The sequence below is a fragment of the Salvelinus namaycush genome, chromosome 17 (genome assembly GCF_016432855.1).
Source record: "Salvelinus namaycush isolate Seneca chromosome 17, SaNama_1.0, whole genome shotgun sequence".
Classification (NCBI taxonomy): Eukaryota; Metazoa; Chordata; class Actinopteri; order Salmoniformes; family Salmonidae; genus Salvelinus; species Salvelinus namaycush.
This window is the reverse complement of record NC_052323.1, coordinates 728,159-747,417: the sequence shown is the minus strand read 5'-3', so window position 1 is coordinate 747,417 and position 19,259 is coordinate 728,159. Positions and strand designations below refer to the sequence as shown.

The 19,259-nt window shown below is 43.1% G+C and overlaps 1 protein-coding gene across 1 annotated transcript in view; it reads right to left on the bottom strand.

Moving 5' to 3' along the window:
* LOC120061859 (protein diaphanous homolog 2-like) overlaps window positions 1-19,259 on the bottom strand; it is a 467,422-nt gene that overhangs the window by 403,231 nt on the left and 44,932 nt on the right. The window contains exon 6 of the mRNA XM_039011641.1: window positions 19,238-19,258. Within this exon, the coding sequence (XP_038867569.1) occupies window positions 19,238-19,258 (21 nt within the window). The remainder of the gene's footprint in view (window positions 1-19,237; window position 19,259) is intronic.

Here is a 19,259-nt window from a genome sequence, read left to right as displayed (position 1 = left end):
TGCTTCTGTTTTCAGTACGTTTTCCAGAGAATACCGAATAAAATGAAGACGGAGAGACAAAGACGGATGCAATTAAGCGTCACGCTTGTTGTTTCGCTCAATTGACGTTTGAAGTGCGAAAGTCGGCTATTATCCTACTGATACAGGGAACATGTGTGGAGATGGAGGGGAGTCAGAGACGTGGTGCGTTCATTGTGTTACCACCCCTACCTTGTCACAACACAACTGATTGTCTGAAACTCATAAAGGAAATAAATTCCACAGATTCACTTTTAACAAGGCACACCTGTTAACTGAAATGCATTCCTTATGAAGCTAGTTGAGAGAATGCCAAGAGTGTGCAAAGCTGCCATCGAGTCAAAGGGTGGCTACTTTGAAGAATCTCAGATATAAAATATATTTTGGTTACTTCATGATTCCATGTGTTATTTCATAGTGTTGATGTCTTCACTGTCATTCTACAATGTAGAAAATAGTAGTTGTGGTCAAACTTTTGACTGGTACTGTACATCTAACTACAGTAGAGTGTATTGTGATGCAGCAGGTACCACTATACTGTACATTGATGTAAGGAAATATCAGCCTTGTGAGGATTAGATGCACTACAGTGTGATGAGAGGGAGAACAATAGGAAAGCCCACCTCTCTCTGTCTCTCTGTTTTATCTCTCTCCCTCTCAATCTGTTGTCTGTGCTCGCTCGTCTCTCCCCCTCTCCCCTCTTTTCCCATCTCGGAGTGAATGGGCGCAGCATGCCTCGGTGGCTACAGAAGTTCCACAAAACCCGGTGGAGGTTCGGAGGCCAGGCACAGAGAGAGAAAAAGAGAGGAGTGAAACCCAGCTTTCTCCTCTCCTCTCTCTACTGCAGAGGGGGAGGGAGAGAGCAGCTCTGTCCACAGACTATGGAGCTGGCAAGGCAAAACTTTGAATTAGGGCTACAGTTATAAAAATCCAGAAAATAGCTGTTAAATTCTACAACCACCTAAAAGGAATCAATGCCCACAAAATGAAGTGTAAACTGAGCTGCACTTCCTAACCTCCTGACAAATGTCCGACCACATTAGAGATACATATTTCCCACAGATCACACAGACCCACAAAGAATTGGAAAACAAATCAAACATCGATAAACTCCCATTTCCGTGAAATACTACAGTGTGCAATCACAGCAGCAAGACTTGTGGCCCATTGCCATGAGAAAAGGGCAACCGAATCTTTGTGCTTTGACCCCTAAAACCATTAGGATGATCAATTCCATTCTAATAAGAAAACATCTGGAACAAAGGCCCCTAATAGCAGACAGCTGCTGGGCAAAGTGGGATAATTAGGGTTGGGCTGAGAGATGCTGACTGATGCAGGCAATTTTGGACATGCACTGTCAATCCCTGAAACAAAACACACTGAATATTTAATATATATTTCATATCTCTTCTATTAATTATGACAGAGTGATATCAGTAATAGCTGTGGGTGAGTGCGAGAGTGTGAGTATACGGATGCCACACAGAGACAGAGAGAGAACACTACTTGTGTCAAGGTTTGCTATGACAAATGCTTATTGAGCAGCATCAAAATTGGTCAATTAAGGGGGGGGGGGGGGGGAGCTGCTTTCAGGTAACGTTTCATCTTATTAAATAAGGTATAAATCAATCTTCAGGAACGTGAGGCGTTCGTGGCTTTTAATGACCGTGTGTGCGTTTGCATGGGTGGGTGGCAGAGAAAGATAGGGATGCACGTTCATTTATGGACACGGATACAGCACACTTACCATTCAGATATTCATGTGACATAGAGACCATTGTGTGTCCTTGTGCACCGCACATCTCTCAAGCCTATACACCATTGATTAGAAAGTCTAAACAAAAGCAGTAGAGTCCACCTCCTAAAAGTCGATGCGAGAGGCAGACAATTAAGGCCCAAGCATACAAAATGGAAGAATAGAGGATAGGCAGCAGGAAACCTTGGTAATTCACTGGCTATACAAGTCTTTGGTAATCATTAACACATATAATTTACCTGAACAAAGTATACGGTGCGGTATACCGTCGGCTTCTCAGAGAAACCCAATTTGCATTACCGCGAACCATTCATTATATTTAATGTGAATATGGCGAGGAAATCCTTCTCGCTCTCCCTCAAAGACGACCTTTTCAATGTTGATACAAGTACGCGTTCTCTTCTCCCACATAACAGACGTAATGTTCGCTTGCTTTCGTGTTCTAGTATTTTAGCATGATTCAACGTAACGCAACATCTCAATTCACCTGTGGGAAATAGAAGAGGGAATAGCACGTCTAGCCCTACTCAGACGCTCAACAGCGAAGGTAGAGGTCATACTGACTAGACTTTACCACAACTATCTTCAGTCAATATGATGTGTAACCTGTGCAGCTTTGCCCGTATTTTGACATATTATGTATTTGTTGGTTTAGTATACAAATATGGCAAACAGTTTCAGTCATTCATTAACTTTGCTCTAATTCCTGGAGATCAGGCTCCCTTGAGAGGTTCTGTTTAAAAAGGGGAGGTATCTGAATACCAAAAGAGATGCATTAGCATAGAATAGACAGTTTGGGGAATAGGAGAAAATAGCAAGTTTGACAGCAGCGGCAGACAGCAGCAGATATGACAAAACATTATTCCACAGAGAACATGACAATGTTGGTAAAGAAGCCTCCACAACTAACAGTAATTGGTTTTAAAATAATATCATTCATTATCGTTATGGAGGCTTGTTCAGAAATGCAAACAGAGGGGAAAAACATTTCACTAGAGGCTTGGGCTGAACTGCTTAACCAAAAACCACGAGGAGATGAAAGGAGCAATTTTTGGTTTGTTTTTTATCAGAATAAGCTTTTGAGATGTTGCTGTTATGCTCGGCGACAAGATTTTTCTTCTTCGTTTTTTTTTGGCGGAAATGCAAGCTTATACCTGACGCTGGGCTCCTAGAGGGGACCTACAAACAATTTGGCAAACAACATGATATAGCATGACTCATAGGTGAGGGGCTACAGATGAGAAAAATCTGAGAGGGGCAGACTAAAAGCTCAATGTGATTGATGTCCATTTACCTGCTAAGCCTACATCCCACATCAAGGACATCGCCATTTCATGAAACACTTAAATAACCTTATGGGCAATATTCAGTAATTGGTTCCCATTCTAAAGAAATGCGCTATACGTTTTTTTACACCAACTAGTGGAGTAGTATGACGGCCCTATTCTGTCTGTCAAGCTTCGACCGAAAAAGACAAGATGGATATTTTTTGAAGTTTTTTAACTCATATTCCATTTGGCACAGACGCCTGAAAACAGAATTGCCATATGGCTGTGTTTTAAAAATGTATGTGGCATGATGGTGGTGGGCACCTGAGCAGAGGGGGGCTTTGGCGGGTGAGGCGGCATCTGCGCCATTGTGTCCCCGTTTGAGGAGAAACACATGACATCCACAAACAAGCCTGCTGCCAGGCTCCGCCAAGCCTTACCTACCCACCTATTGCACGGCTCTACTACACACTCCTATGTGGCTCTGAATCAGTCCTGTATTTATTTATTTGGACATTTATTTAACCAGGCAAGTTAGTTAAGAACAAATTCTTATTTACAATTACGGCCTACCAAAATGCAAAAGGCCTCCTGCGGGAACGGGGAAAGGGATAAAAAATATTTAAAAAAAATATATATATATATATATTAATATAGGACTAAACACACATCAAGACAAGAGAGACAACACGACATAAAGTCAGAAAACAACATAGCAAGGCAGCAACACATGACAACACACCACGGTAGAAACACAACATGACAACAACATGGTAGCAGCAGAAAACATGTAACAAATATTATTGGCCAATATCAGGAGCCTCAATACCCAAATACAGACAGATGAACGGAGGGACAGATAGATTAGATTAATTGATTAGATAGATTAATATATAAAAGATGGATAGATACTACAGATAGATATACACCACAGATAGATAGATATATACCATAGATATATACCACAGATAGATATATAGAAAGAGAGTAGTGCCCTCTGCCATGCTGTGCCAGCCACATCTCCACTACACTCGTGTGACACTGAATTAGTCCTGTATCAGGAACATTCAACACCCAAACACAGGGTGGAACGAGATACATAGAGATGACAGAAGCTATGTGCCCAGAAAAACATAGTTTGATCAGTGGGCTCAACACCCAGATACAGGGATTCAATGGAATGGATATATAGGTGGATATAGAGACATGAGATTTTGAGTTGTGCAGCTATGAGACCACTAACATGTTTTTATAGTGAGGAGTGGGTTTTCTTCATTCGTCACACCGGCGCCACAGATAAATTATTCAGGTCCGATTACATAAATGTCTGGTAAATATGTGGGGAATTGTCGATAACAGCCGAGGTTGTGTTACGTTGAGCTTCCTCACTGTCGTGCCATTGTGTTTGAGACTTGTGAGGCTTAAGAACAAAAGCAGAGCAGAACATATCTGTCTGCAATGTTAGAGGCCATCGTGGTTGTGGAGTTTTCAGAGAAAAAAATTAAGCGGTGAAGAATCTGTTTTCTTGTTGTTGTTTCTTCAACCGCAAAGTGAGGCTGATCGGTGTATCGATCGGTGAAAGATGGATCCATTTGAATGCTTTTGAGGCGTTTCACACTTATTCTCCTCTTTAAAGATCAGACAACGTCTTACAAATGGCATAAGGGAGCCAGACATAGTGGTGCGGGGTGTGTGTGTGTGTGTGTGTGTGTGTGTGTGTGTGTAGGCTGCTAGGTACAACAAAACCTATTTGGTCAATTCCATAGCAACATTGTGAATTTTCCCCTACCTTTTTCCTCTCTTTTGCACCATGGAGAGTTCAATAGACTTCTATTGCCATCTTGCGGCAACCTCCGGTACTTCACCTCAGAGACAGAAAGCTGTTGATGCTGCTGACCACCATCAACACTCTAATGTGAATAAATATCTAAAGACAGTGTTTATAGCAAAGGCGAGCGATACAGACAAAACGTCGCCGGCATGCGTACACAGACAGAGGCCAATGTGAAAGTATCTTTGTCATATTTAAAAATGGAGCCGACAGAGGGATGCCGTGCTTCTAGCTCTTAGGAAACTTTGCAGTATTTTATTTTAAAAGGATTTCGCTACACCCGCAATAACATCTGCTAAACACATGTGTATGTGACCAATACAATTTGATTTGATTTGATAAATACCTCCAATGTCAAAACAGTGTGCTGTTTTGTCTTGGTATGTACACATGAAAGTTATGCGGAAGCGCGGACTCCCAGCTCTTCAGGCTCTCTTGCTAGGCGGACGACACAAAGGGAGAAGTCGTAAAACTTCAAAGCGGACATTTTAACCGTGCGACCCATCTCTCTCGGGCGCCCTTAAAAGGGAAAACTGCAAAGGAAGAAATTAAAGCGCTGAGTCACCCAGCCTTGATCAGATCACCGATCATTACAGGCAACCAGGGAACTGTCTGGGAATCAGTGGAAGCAGTGCTGTTGATGAGGCGATTATGGGGCTTACTTACTTCCTGTGCGGATGGTATGACAGCAGTGGAGCATGTTGGAGGAGACTGGAAGGGAGTAGGCAAGGTACACCTTGCTAGAGATGTGCCGGGTGGGCTTATTGACTGCGGCGGGGGCAAATAAGGGGAGCTCCAAGAAGAGTTGGGAGGGGTTAAGAGGGGAGATTATGATATATCAGCCAGCATAGCTATGGCTCTTTCCACCTCCACCTTTTTCCACCCAAGAGCTGGAGTGACTTTGGTTTAGCCCAGAAATGTCCTTATGACCTGATGCCTCTCGGTCAGTGAGTCAAACAAACAACAACTAAGTGTCTCTCTAGGATGATGTAAAGTATCTACTTCGGGTGGAAAGTAGCTACCTCCTCCTCCACGCAACTGGCTGGACTCAGATGTTTTGAACTGCTGCCCAGTGCACACGCACACATGCGCACACACACACACTCCTGTGACCGCTGCCCGCAGTCGAAGGCAAAGCCAAATATGCACCGCCATAGTGGAGTTGTACTGAGTTTGGCACGGGCAACAGAGCATCACGGGAGGGTGTGGAGTCAGACAAGGTTAGGGAAAGGACTACTCAGTTATCACACACCGACAAACCATACACACCGACACACACACAGGCAACGTGATATACTAAGAGAGACATCTCTAGTAATCACCCACCACCTTGCATAAAAAAAACATGGCCGTAAAACACAAAACAAATAACTTACTAAATATAAACATTTGTGGCGGGGGAGGGAAGGAGCCAATCCTTCCCTCCACCGGGGGGCACCAACTGAATCAAGCCCGTCCAAACGACCATAAAAAGCGAAGGGGTACACTGAATTTCACAGCTGTGTGAACAGTTAAAGCAGAGGAGGCCGGGGATGCTGTGGTGGAATCGCAGACAGAGAGACGAGTTGTAAAAATATGCCATAAAGTTTATGGAACCTAATTCAGCCTGCAGGAGCACCCTGTGGAGCCGGCGTGCCGTGTAGTGTGTTAGAGAGAGCCATGGGGAGATGAACCACTGAGCGCGTAGGCAGTGTTCACCCAGCCCCATTACTGACAGCCCCAATATCACAGAAACACACACACACACACACACACACACACACACACACACACAAACAAAGCTAAACACACACACAGCGGAAGACACACAGGCAAGCAGGCGTGCCAAACGCACACAGAAAAAGCAGGCACATACACACACAATTCTTTTTTTCCCTGTGTTTCTGTCTCAATATAGTCTTGCTCTCTCCCTCTATCTTTGGCTCTGGCTCTTTCTCTCCATCACACTCTCTCTTCCTCTTCTCCTTAATATCCAAATCTGAGAGTAGAGGACATGTTCAAGTCATGATGTTGCTGCAGGGCCAAAGACAGTGCTACTTACAAACACAAGGACAAGGTCATCAAAACACACACACACACACACACACACACACACACACACACACACACACACACACACACACACACACACACACACACACACACACACACACACACACACACACACACACACACACTCCATATGCTTTCAATATCAGCATACCATGTCCACTCCAGACGCCCTTTCATGTTCCCTTCAAAATAATGAGATCCAGCTCTCTACCTTTGAAAGCACGAAGCCTGATTGTCTCTCTTCCTTTGAAAAGAGATGTACTTTGCCTTCAGAAAGTATTCATACCCCTTCACTTATTCCACCTTCTGTTGTGTTACAGCCTGAATTCAAAATTGATTTTTTTTAAAACAGGGAAACATGTTATTAGACATTTTTGCAAATGTACTGAAAGTGAAATACAGAAATATCTCATTAACATAAGTATACACCCCTGAGTCAATACATGTTAGAATCAAATTTGGCAGTGATTACAGCTGTGAGACTTTCTGGGTACGTCTCTAAGAGCTTTGCACACCTGGATTGTACAATATTTGCACATTATCATTTTTTTAAGCTCTGTCAAGTTGGTTGTTGATCATTGCCGGACAGCCATTTTCAAGTCTTCAAGACAGACTGAACCAGCTTTTCCTCTAGGATTTTGCCTGTGCTTAGCTCTTTTCCGTTTCTTTTTATCCTAGTTCTTGCCGATGACAAGCATACCCATAAAATTATGCAGCCACTACCATGCTTCAAAAGATGAGCACTCAGTGGTACTCTGTGATGTGTTGTTTTGGAATTGCCCCAAACATAACTCCTTGTATTCAGGACAAAAAATTAATTAATTTGACACATCTTTTTGCAGTTTTACTTTAGTGCCTTATTGCAAACAAGGTGCAAGTTTCAATGTAATGGAAAAAGTCAAGGTGTGCGAATACTTTCTGAAGGCCCTGTATTTAGTATAATGCAGTGGTGGGGAGAGGAGAGCATAGATGAGAGAACAGGGGTAAGGAGAGAAAAGAAGAGGAGAGGTGAGAAGAGATAAGAAGAAAAAAGATCATCACACTTAAAAGAGAAGGGACTTCTCCGCTTTTTCCTCTGCTGTGGGAGTTGGGGAGTGTGTTCACTCAGAGGTTCCTCCCACGAGTTACGCTGCTACCTACCACAGCTCAGAAATCATGTTCTATATTTGTTGCACTTTACCTCTCCCACAGTTACACTCATCTTACGACCAAGGTGGGCGTTTGAAGACAGGAACATTTCAGTTGAATCTAGTGAAAGGTTAGCCAAGCCAAGCATGGAAAAATAATCTAGGAGAAATGCTGCAAATATGTTGCAAACAATAGTATTGTAATAGTGTAGTAGTAATACAGTATACAACATTAGAATAGAGTACATTCAGAACGTATACAGCCCCCTTGCCTTTTTCCACATTATCTTATGTTACAGCCTTATTCTAAAATTGATTAAATACATTTTCTTCCTCATCGATATACACACAATAACCTAGAATGACAAAGTGAAAACAGTTTTTTTAAGAAGTGTTTCAAATGTATTAAAATTAAAAAACAGAAATACCTTACTTATGTAAGTATTCAGACCCTTTGCCATGAGACTGAATAGAGCTCAGGTGCATCCTGTTCCCATTGAACATCCTTGAGAGGTTTCTATAACTTGATTGGAGTCCACCTGTGATAAATTCAGTTGATTGGACATGATTTGGAAAGACACATACTGTACCTGTCTATATAAGGTCCCACAGTTCACAGTGCATATCGGAGTAAAAACCAAGCCATGAGGTTGAACGAATTGTACGTAGAGCTCAGAGACAGGATTGTTCAACTAGCTGTGCAAATATGCTCCCCGTTCAACCTGACAGAGCTTGAGAGGATCAGCAGAGAGGAATGGGAGAAACAACCCAAATACAGGTGTGCCGATCTTGTAGCGTCATACCCAAGAAGACTCAAGTCTTTAATCGATGCCAAAAGTGCTTCAACAAAGTACTGAGTTAAGGGTCTGAATACTTATGCAAATGTTATATCAGTTTAATTTTTTATACATTTGCAAACATTTCTAAAAACCTGTTTTTGCTTTGTCATGATGGGGTATTGTGTGTAGATTGATCAGGGGAAAAAAGCACTTTAATCCATTTTAGAATAGAAAAGTCATGGGGTCTGAATACTTTCTGAATGCACTGTACATTGGAAGAATAAACAGGCACTGAATGATTTGTTTTTTGTTCGGTTGAAACATCCAACTTGGAGTGACAGAACAGCTACAATGCCATGTATACAAGAGAGGAAGTTAATAAATAGCATGTCTCGTCAAGAGGCAGAAATGCAAACTCCTGCACAATGCTGTTTAATTCAATTCATGAGCACTATATTTAAATCCCTTTGCTCTCTCAAAACTAATATGCTACCGAATTCCGACAGACTCAACAGACGTAGAAATAACCTAGAAAAGGTCTCCGAATTATATAAAGCATGAATCAATCAGATCTACACTTGACATTTCTGAATTAGAGTTGGACTGAAAGACATTAAAATTGTATGCCAAAAGGTGTCTGCGTACCAAGTTTCTATATTGAAGTATTAATAAAGGGCTCGGGGGAAGAGCGAGGGGACAAATGAAAATTAATATTGTTTTACTGTCAATACATGCTGAGCCCTGGGAAACTTGAATATGATTGATGGCCTAGCGCACAACACAAACACCACTGATCTACAGACTCAATATAGGCCTAATGGCGCTGCATTGCTGATGTTATAGCAGGGAATCATAGGCTTATAGACAGTACAATATGGCTTGAAGAAGATAGATGTGTTGTTTGTAATGACTGAAATGATCCCAGTAGAGCAGTGGTTCCCAAACTTTTTATAGTCTCGTACCTATTCAAAACATTCAACATCCAGCTGCGTACCCCCTCTAGCACCAGGGTCAGCGCACTCTCAAATGTTGTTTTTTACCATCATTGTAAGCCTGCAGCACACACACTATACGATGCATTTATTAAACTTAAGAATGAGTGTGAGTTGTCACAACCCGGCTCTTAGAGCTCTTATAGGACCAGGGCACAAATAATAATATAATAATAATCAAGAATTTTGCTCTTTATTTAACCATCTTATGTATAAAACCTTATTTGTTCATCGAAAATTGTGAATAACTCACCACAGGTTAATGAGAAGGCTGCGCTTGAAAGGATGCACATAACTCTGCAATGTTGGGTTGTACTGGAGAGACTCTGTCTTAAATCATTTCCCACACAGTCTGTGTCTGTATTTAGTTGTCATGCAGTGAGGTCCGAGAATCCACTCTCACATAGGTACGTGGTTGCAAAGGGCATCAGTATCTTAACAGCGTGATTTGCCAAGGCATAATACTCTGAGCGCAGCCCAATCCAGAAATCTGTCAGTGGCTTCTGATTAAATTCAATTGTCACAGAACCACTTGTTGCAATTTCGATGAGGCTCTCTTGATCAGATATCAGTAACTGGACTTGAGGCAGGGCATGAAAGGGAAAACGAATCCAGTTTTTGTGTCATGCGTTTCGGAAAAGTACCTGCGTAATTGCGTATCCAACTCACTCAGGTGCTTCGCTTTATCACAATTGACATTGTCCGTAAGATTGAGTTCATTTGCACACAAAGAAATCATACAATGATGGAAAGACCTGTGGGTTGTCCTTGTTAGAGCTCCAACTTCTTAATCATAGCTTTAATTTTGTCCCACACGTTGAATATAGTTGCGAAGAGTCCCTGTAATCCTAGATTCAGATCATTCAGGTGAGAAAAAAAAATCACCCAGATAGGCCAGTTGTGTGAAAAACTCGTCATCATGCAAGCGGTCAGACAAGTGAAAATGATGGTCAGTAAAGAAAACTTTAAGCTCATCTCTCAATTTAAAAAAAAGTTTCAATACTTTCCCCCTTGATAACCAGCGCACTGCTGTATGTTGTAAAATAGTTACATGGTCGCTGCCCATATCATTGCATAGTGCAGAAAATACACGAGAGTTCAGAGGCCTTGCTTTAACAAAGTTAACCATTTTCACTGTAGTGTACAAAACGTCTTTCAAGCTGTCAGGCATTCCTTTGGCAGCAAGAGCCTCTCGGTTGATGTTGCAGCGTACCCAAGTGGCGTCGGGAGCAACTGCTTGCACGCGTGTTACCACTCCACTATGTCTCCCTGTCATGGCTTTTGCGTCATCAGTACAGATACCAACATGAGCAGCAGCTACGTTTGGCTACATACAGACCGGGAATTCCCGCGAGAGAGTAACGGTTAATGTGATTGGATGTTCATTATTTCACTAGGCTACCTGTATTTGACATTGTGTTGTTATTTCGCAGAACACTAGATGGTTTAATTTTATTTTTGGTAGTGAAACAAGGCTACTCAAGCGAGAGAAAAACCTCACCCAAATGTATAGCCCCGTTGGGAAATATAAATGGACTGTTTGAAAAAAATAAATATTTTTATGTGAATCACATTTCTATTGGCGTACCCCCGACGGCATTGCGCGTACCCCCAGTTCAGGAATACCTGCAGTAGAGCATCCCCTGACTCTTCGTGAGTAGATATCATCAAAATATCACCTCAACAGGTCAAATATAAAAGTCATACACAATGCATTCGGAAAAGCACATGACAGCCCACTTGGAGTTTGCCAAAAAGGCACTTAAAGGACCCTCAGACCATGAGAAACAAGATTCTCTGGTCTGATTAAACCAAGATTTAACTCTTTGGCCTGAATGCCAAGCATCACGTCTGGAGGAAACCTGGCACACTTCCTACGGGTAAGCATGGTGGTGGCATCATGCTGTGGGGATTTTTTTCACCGGCAGGGAATGGAGGACTAGTCAGGATCGACGCAAAGATGGACGGAGCAAAGTACAGAGAGATCCTTGATCAAAACCTGTTCCAGAGCTCTCAGGACCTTTGACTGGGGCAAAGGTTCACCTTCCAACAGGACAACGACCCTAAGCACACAGCCACACAACCGGATCGAACATCTCTGGAGAGACCTGAAAATAGCTGTGCACTGACGCTCCCCATCCAACCTGACAGAGTTTGAGAGAAATTTATAAAAATGTATAAAAAACAGTTTTTGCTTTGTCATTATCGGGTATTGTGTGTACTGTAGATTGATGGGGGGAAAAAACAATTTAACAAATTAAGTCTGTAACAAATCAAAATGTGGAGTAAAGGGAAGCCGTCTAAATAATTACTTAATGCACTCCCATGTAATCAACTACATGAATCTCTAAAACATCAATGTGTTTCAGTAATGGGAAATACAATGGTTTGATACTGCCCAAAATCTACAAACTTACAGAGGAAAAGAGGCATGGTTTGATACTCCAAAAATCACTTGAATTATCTTTTTAGTCAACTTCAAATGTCATCCCAATAAAGTCTCCGCAAAGATACTGTCTCACAACACATTTAAAACCGGTGATTTAAATATTCAACTGGAATCCATACTGAACACTAGCCAGGGGCAGGCGGGGATACAGTTCTTCTTTGCCAGTCTTTCAAAGCACCAAGGACATGTGCCACATCAACTCTGCTTGACGGTCCACACACAGTTTAATAGCCTATTTCCAATCAAATGTTATTTGTCACATGCGCAGAATACAACAGGTGTAGACCTTACAGTGAAATGCTTACTTACATGCCCTTAACCAACAATGCAGCTTTAAGAAAATACCTAAAAAAAAAAAGTAAGAGATAAGAATAACAAATGATTAAAGAGTAGCAGTAAATAACAATAGTGGGGCAATATACAGGTGGTACCGGTCAATGTGCGGGGAACCGGTGTCAATGTAATTGAGGTAATATGTAGAGTTGAAGTCGGTTAACAAACTATAGTTTTGGCAAGTCGGTTAGGACTTCTACTTTGTGCATGACACAAGTAACATTTCCAACAATTGTTTACAGACAGATTATTTCACTTATTATTCACTGTATCACAACTCCAGTGGGTCAGAAGTTTACATACACTAAGTTGACTGTGCCTTTAAACAGCTTGGGAAATTCCAGAAAATGATGTCATGGCTTTAGAAGCTTCTGATAGGCTAATTGACACCATTTGAGTCAATTGGAGGAGCACCTGTGGATGTATTTCATGGCCTACCTTCAAACTCAGTGCCTCTTTGCTTGACATCATGGGAAAATCAAAAGAAAATCAGCCAAGACCTCAGAAAAACAATTGTAGACCTCCACAAGTCTGGTTCATCCTTGGGAGCAATTTCCAAATTCCTGAAAGTACCACGTTCATCTGTACAAACAATAGTATGTAAGTTTTAACACTGTGGGACCATGCAGCCGTCATTCAGCTCAGGAAGGAGACGCGTTCTGTCTCCTACAGATGAACGTACTTTGGTGCGAAAAGTGCAAATCAATCCCAGAACAACAGCAAAGGACCTTGTGAAGATGCTGGAGGAAACAGGTACAAAAGTATCTATATCCACAGTAAAACAAGTCTTATATCGACATAACCTGAAAGGCCGCTCAGCAAGGAAGAAGCCACTGCTCCATAACCGCCATAAAAAAGCCAGACTACGGTTTGCAACAAAGATCGTACTTTTTGGAGAAATGTCCTCTGGTCTGATGAAACAAAAATAGAACGGTTTGGCCATAATGACCATCGTTATGTTTGGAGGAAAAAGGGGGAGGCTTGCAAGCCGAAGAACACCATCCCAACTGTGAAGCACGGGAGTGGCAGCATCATGTTGTGGGGGTGCTTTGCTGCAGGAGGGACTGGTGCACTTCACAAAATAGATGGCATCATGAGACAGGAAAATTATGTGGATATATTGAAGCAACATCTCAAGACATCAGTCAGGAAGTTAAAGCTTGGTCGCAAATGGGTCTTCCAAATGAACAATGACCCCAAGCATACTTCCAAAGTTGTGGAAAAATGGCTTAAGGATAACAAAGTCAAGATATTGGAGTGGCCATCATAAGCCCTGACCTCAATCCCATAGAAAATTTGTGGGCAGAACTGAAAAAGTGTGTGCGAGCAAGGGGGCCTACAAACCTGACTCGGTTACACCAGCTCTGTCAGGAGGAATGGGCCAAAATTCACCCAACTTATTGTGGGAAGCTTGTGGAAGGCTACCCAAAACGTTTGACCCAAGTTAAACAATTTAAAGGCAATGCTACCAAATACTAATTGTTGAGTGTATGTAAACTTCTGACCCACTGGGAATGTGATGAAAGAAATAAAATATGAAATAAATCATTCTCTCTACCATTATTCTGACATTTCACATTCTTAAAATAAAGTGGTGATCCTAACTGACCTAAGAAAGGGAATTTTTACTAGGATTAAACGTCAGGAATTGTGAAAAACTGAGTTTAAATGTATTTGGCTAAGGTGTATGTAAACTTCCGACTTCAACTGTACATGTAGATAGAGTTATTAAAGTGACTATGCATAGATAATAAGAGTAGCAGCAGCGTTCCAGAGGGGGGTGGGGGCAGCAATGGAAATAGTCTGGGTAGCCATTTGATTAGCTGTTCAGGAGTCTTAAGGCTTGGGGGTAGAAGCTATTTAGGAGCCTCTTGGACCTAGACTTGGCGCTCTGGTACCGCTTGCCGTGCGGTAGCAGAGACAACAGTCTATGATTAGGGTGGATGGAGTCTTTGACCATTTTTAGGGCCTTCCTCTGACACCGCCTACTATAGAGGTCCTGGATGGCAGGAAGCTTGGCCCGGTGATGTACTGGGCCGTACTCACTACCCTCTGTAGTGCCTTGCGGTCAGAGGCTGAGCAGTTGCCATACCAGGCAGTGATGCAACGCGTCAGGATGCTCTCGATGGTGCAGCTGTAAAACCTTTTGAGGATCTGAGGACCCTTGCCAAATCTTTTCAGCCTCTTGAGAGGGAATAGGTTTTGTCGTGCCCTCTTCATGACTGTCTTGGTGTGCTTGGACCATGTTAGTTTGTTGGTGATGTGGACACCAAGGAACTTGAAGCTCTCAACCTGCTCCACCACAGTCCCGTCGAAGAGAATGGGGGCGTGCGCGGTCCTCCTTTAGATCCTGTAGTCCACAATCATCTCCTTTGTCTTGATCACGTTGAGGGAGAGGTTGTTGTCCTTGCACCACACAGTCAGGTCTCTGACCTCCTCCCTATAGCCTGTCTCATCGTTGTCGGTGATCAGGCCTATCACTGTGGTGTCATCACCAAACTTAATGATGGTGTTGGAGTCGTGCCTAGCCGTGCAGTCTTGAGTGAACAGGGAGTATAGGAGGGGACTGAGCACGCACCCCTGAGAGGCCCCCCGTGTTGAGGATCAGCATGGCGGATGTTTTGTTACCTACCCTTACCACCTGGGGGCGGCCCGTCAGGAAGTCCAGGATCCAGTTGCAGAGGGAGGTGTTAAGTCCCAGGGTCCTTAGCTTAGTGATGAGCTTTGAGGGCACTATGGGGTTGAACGCTGAGCTGTAGTCAATAAATAGCATTCTCACATAGGTGTTCCTTTTGTCCAGGTGTGAAAGAGCAGTTTGGTGTGCAATAAAGATTGCGTCATCTGTGGATCTGTTGGTGCGGTATATGCAAATTGGAGTGGGTCTAGGGTTTCTGGGATAATTGTGTTGATGTGAAACAAATAAGTATTTTCAGATGTGTGGGGCTTGGAAAGAAGAGGGGATGAGGGAGGGTGGTATTGGTTTCATTCAGATTTTGTTTTTACAAAAGGCCCACCAAAAACCATTGCTGCTGGTAGTGAGGAAGGGTAGTGAGTGAAATAAGTGGTGGCAGTTGATGCTCCTCTAACTCTGTCTTTGCAGCCATCCCTCCCTCTATCCATCGAGGCCTTAAACACAATGAGCAGGAGTGCATCAGGTGACGAAAAGCCTTGGAGTGCGTGCCGCGCTTGATATGTCATTGGCCAATTAAATGAGCGGAACAGGCAAAACAAATGCCAAGGTTATCGATTTGCCTGGGATTTGCCAGCCTTCCTCTGGAATACACAGGAACAAAGAGGCGGAATCGGGAGAGAAGCATACCATTTCAGCTTAAATGAGAATTGTTCCAAGTGCCTCTCCTCAAACATTGGAACAAAAGACGCTAGAAAGCATTGGCCATTCTCCGTGTTCAATGGTACCTACCTCAAAGTGTCTGAGCGCGCTCAATAAATAGATACTGTGCGTCCTCAACTACAAGATAATTAATCGAATACCATTTCATTAAAAGGTTACATGTTAAAAGATTCAAGTTCATGGAAGAATAATCTGTTAAATTGTATAATACACTCAATACACTCAAGCCAATGCCAATCATTAAATATGCTGTCGGCAATATTTTTTATGTCCTGTTCTTCCTACATTCGTTGAATGTCCTTCGCCTCTACTTTTGGGGGAAAACTAACTACTCTCTCCAATCACTTCAAAGCTCTATTCTGTCACTAAACTGTTCTAGCGCTCCTTGGGGAGGTCTTGTCAGCCGATACATACAGCTCACTTTCGCACCACTAAAAGAGGTCATCCTTAAAAACCGGCCTCGGCCATTTTATACAAGTGAAGAGGTTAGGCCTGCGTCCCAAGGGTGAGCCAGATGTAATTCATTTTTTAAACAACAAGCTTTGTCCATTACTCTGGCAGACTAAAAAAAAACATGATTCTCTGAAATAGACCCATTCAGCCATCACCAATCCAACAGACTCCTCCAGTCCCCAAGGTCTGAGGTGTTTTAGGATCCCTCCTCCCCTCCCCCTTTCTCACCCCTTGACATATTGTAGGCTGACCAGTATGTTATCTTGGAAATGTGCTCAGTCTCAGGGACGGCTGGTCATGTGGATATCGATCTCCGCCAGTTGATCAGCTCCTAAAGGCCCGGGCGTGTAACCCCTTAAAATCCATCTCTCTGGAAACAGCGGAACAGTGTACTTCAAGAGCTGCATTCCGACTGGGGCTGCCCTGCCCCTGCCTGCGTGTAACTGGTGGTTCGCAGGCAGCTCGCACTAACGCACCACAGGACCAATTGAAACACTGTTGTTCCAGCATGGCAGTTGAGTTGTGATGTAAATCATCCTTGTTTTAAAAAGAGACGACTTATGAAGTCATCAAGCTGGTCGATAGACGCTAGAACTGCAACCAGCCTGTCCGCCTGCCTGTCTATTTACAAGTCTAGTTTGCCTGCAGGCAACTTGACATTCGTCTACTTTGTGGTCCTCATCTTCCCCCGTTAGCTCGATCAACAAGGTGTAAAGGCAGATGAGACACACTTCAGCAGTGGCAGAGGTGAATGTGGACACACTGGCCAGACTGAATTAGAGGCAATTCACACCGCCCGCTCCTCCGCCTCCCATCGCGCCCCTACCTGGGGAAGGTGCCAGATAGATTTCATGGTTGAGACAGAGGAATAAGTGTTGCAGGCTCCCTACAGACCACACAGTACCTTCAGTTCCCCCAGCCCTCCCAACCCCCCCCCCATCCCTCCCAACCACCCCGACTGCACAAGGATCCCTCAGAGGCGCCACAATGACAGTGTGAAAATGGGAATCTTCCAGCCCAATCCGAAGCCACACCAGGCTAACTGAGCTAAACTCCTCTCTTGACTGGTTCTTTAGGTTCTGAGTGGAGCTTTTTAAGTCTCTTCAGACTGACAGCTCCCTGCTTTCTCAGTGTTAGCTCTGTGTTAGCCCGCTCCACGAGGCACTGATGTGAGTCTGACTGAGGGAGAGGTTAAAGGTCAGAGACTTCAGGGGAAGTCTTACTAGCATCCTCAGATTTTTGAGAAACTTCTTCAAAGTGAGAGCTGTCTAAGTGGCACACTGAGACAGTTCAAAACTTCAAACTAGGCCTTTGCTGCTCTCGGATAAACAGTCTTCGTACACCTCTATCACAACCTATTTCCTCAGCACAATGAACTCTGTTCCTGCTGATCAAGACAACACATTTCGGTTCGTAACAATGTCTTAAATAATCTACTTTTGCAACAGAAATAACCTGGTAAAAAATAACAGTTTGTCAAAGAATCAACACCAAAAAACTTCTGTCTGTAGAGAGAGTCAAAAAACAAGAAGGTTTGTCTGGGCCCATCAGTAGACCACAGACCAGGTCTTCTTCATCCAAAATGGCACCCTAATCACTAGGTAATGCACTAGATTTAACCAGGGCCCATAGGGGTCTCAAAAGTATTGCACTACATAGGGAAAATGGTGTCATTTGGGACTCAGCCCAGGTCACAGTGTACTGGTTGGTTTACCTTGTCCTCATTCCCTCTAAGCCTCTGGGCCTCCTTAATCCTGAAGGAGGCTTATGAAAGCAATAAAACGCCATTAAAGGTGACAATTCACACTAGCAAAAAGCAATAAGAGAGCTTTTTCCCCCCCAAAAGCCCTGCCCCCCAAAAACGGAATGGCGTTCTCACAATAGGCAATAGGGCTTTACGTTGTGAGAAATTGCCAGAGCAGATCTGCAATTACCGTATTACAGTGGCGGAGAAATGAAGAAACTTCGGCAGCCTCCTTGGACAGTGTATATTTATAAATATTACTAGGGTTGTTTGCGAGCTAGTGGGGGAGAAAAGTGACAGCAACAACACAAACAACGGTGTACATTTCTGAGACATAGGAGATATGCCTTAATGTTGTGGGATTGAGACAGGGGGTGTTGACAACAAATTCAGATGTATTGCGGGGAATACCCCACCGCTAAATTAAACCGGGCTGACATTTCTGGAAGGTTGAGGAATAATGCACTCAATATATTTTCCACTGTTCAATCAGCAAACGCATTGTGTGCATGTGTGTGTGTGTGTGTGTGTGTGTGTGTGTGTGTGTGTGTAATGCAATCTAATCAAGTGATCGTTTCTCCAGTGTGCTGTCTCAAGGAAAGAACACAATGAAAGTCATTTAGATGCAAAACGTTCCCAAAAAAACCAGATTAGACTGCAGATTATTATTATTTGCCTAAAAACTATTGCTCATCCCTGGTATTACAATATTTAAATGCTAATATGGGTTAGTCTGCAATCCATTTCAAAAAGAGAAACGACTTAGACCAACAAAAGAGCCCCCAGTTCATTTGCAAGGCTGTATAATTTAGAAATCCTTCATTGGAAAAGTGTTCCAATTTGCATGCGAGAATTGTGTCAACAACGTATAGCCTTTCCAAATCACAGCCTATTAGCGATGACATTGCTGGGGAAAAAAATATGTAAGCCATAATAAAACGACCTTACTTGTAGATTCGGGGACAAACTGACTAGACTAGAATCTTTTAAAAGGGAAAGGAGAAGAAAGGGGAGGGAGGGGAGGGAGAGACGCATGAGAGGAACACGACTCACAAAGCGTAATAATATAAAGGGCGTACTTACCGTGACTTTGCTCCCAGTGATC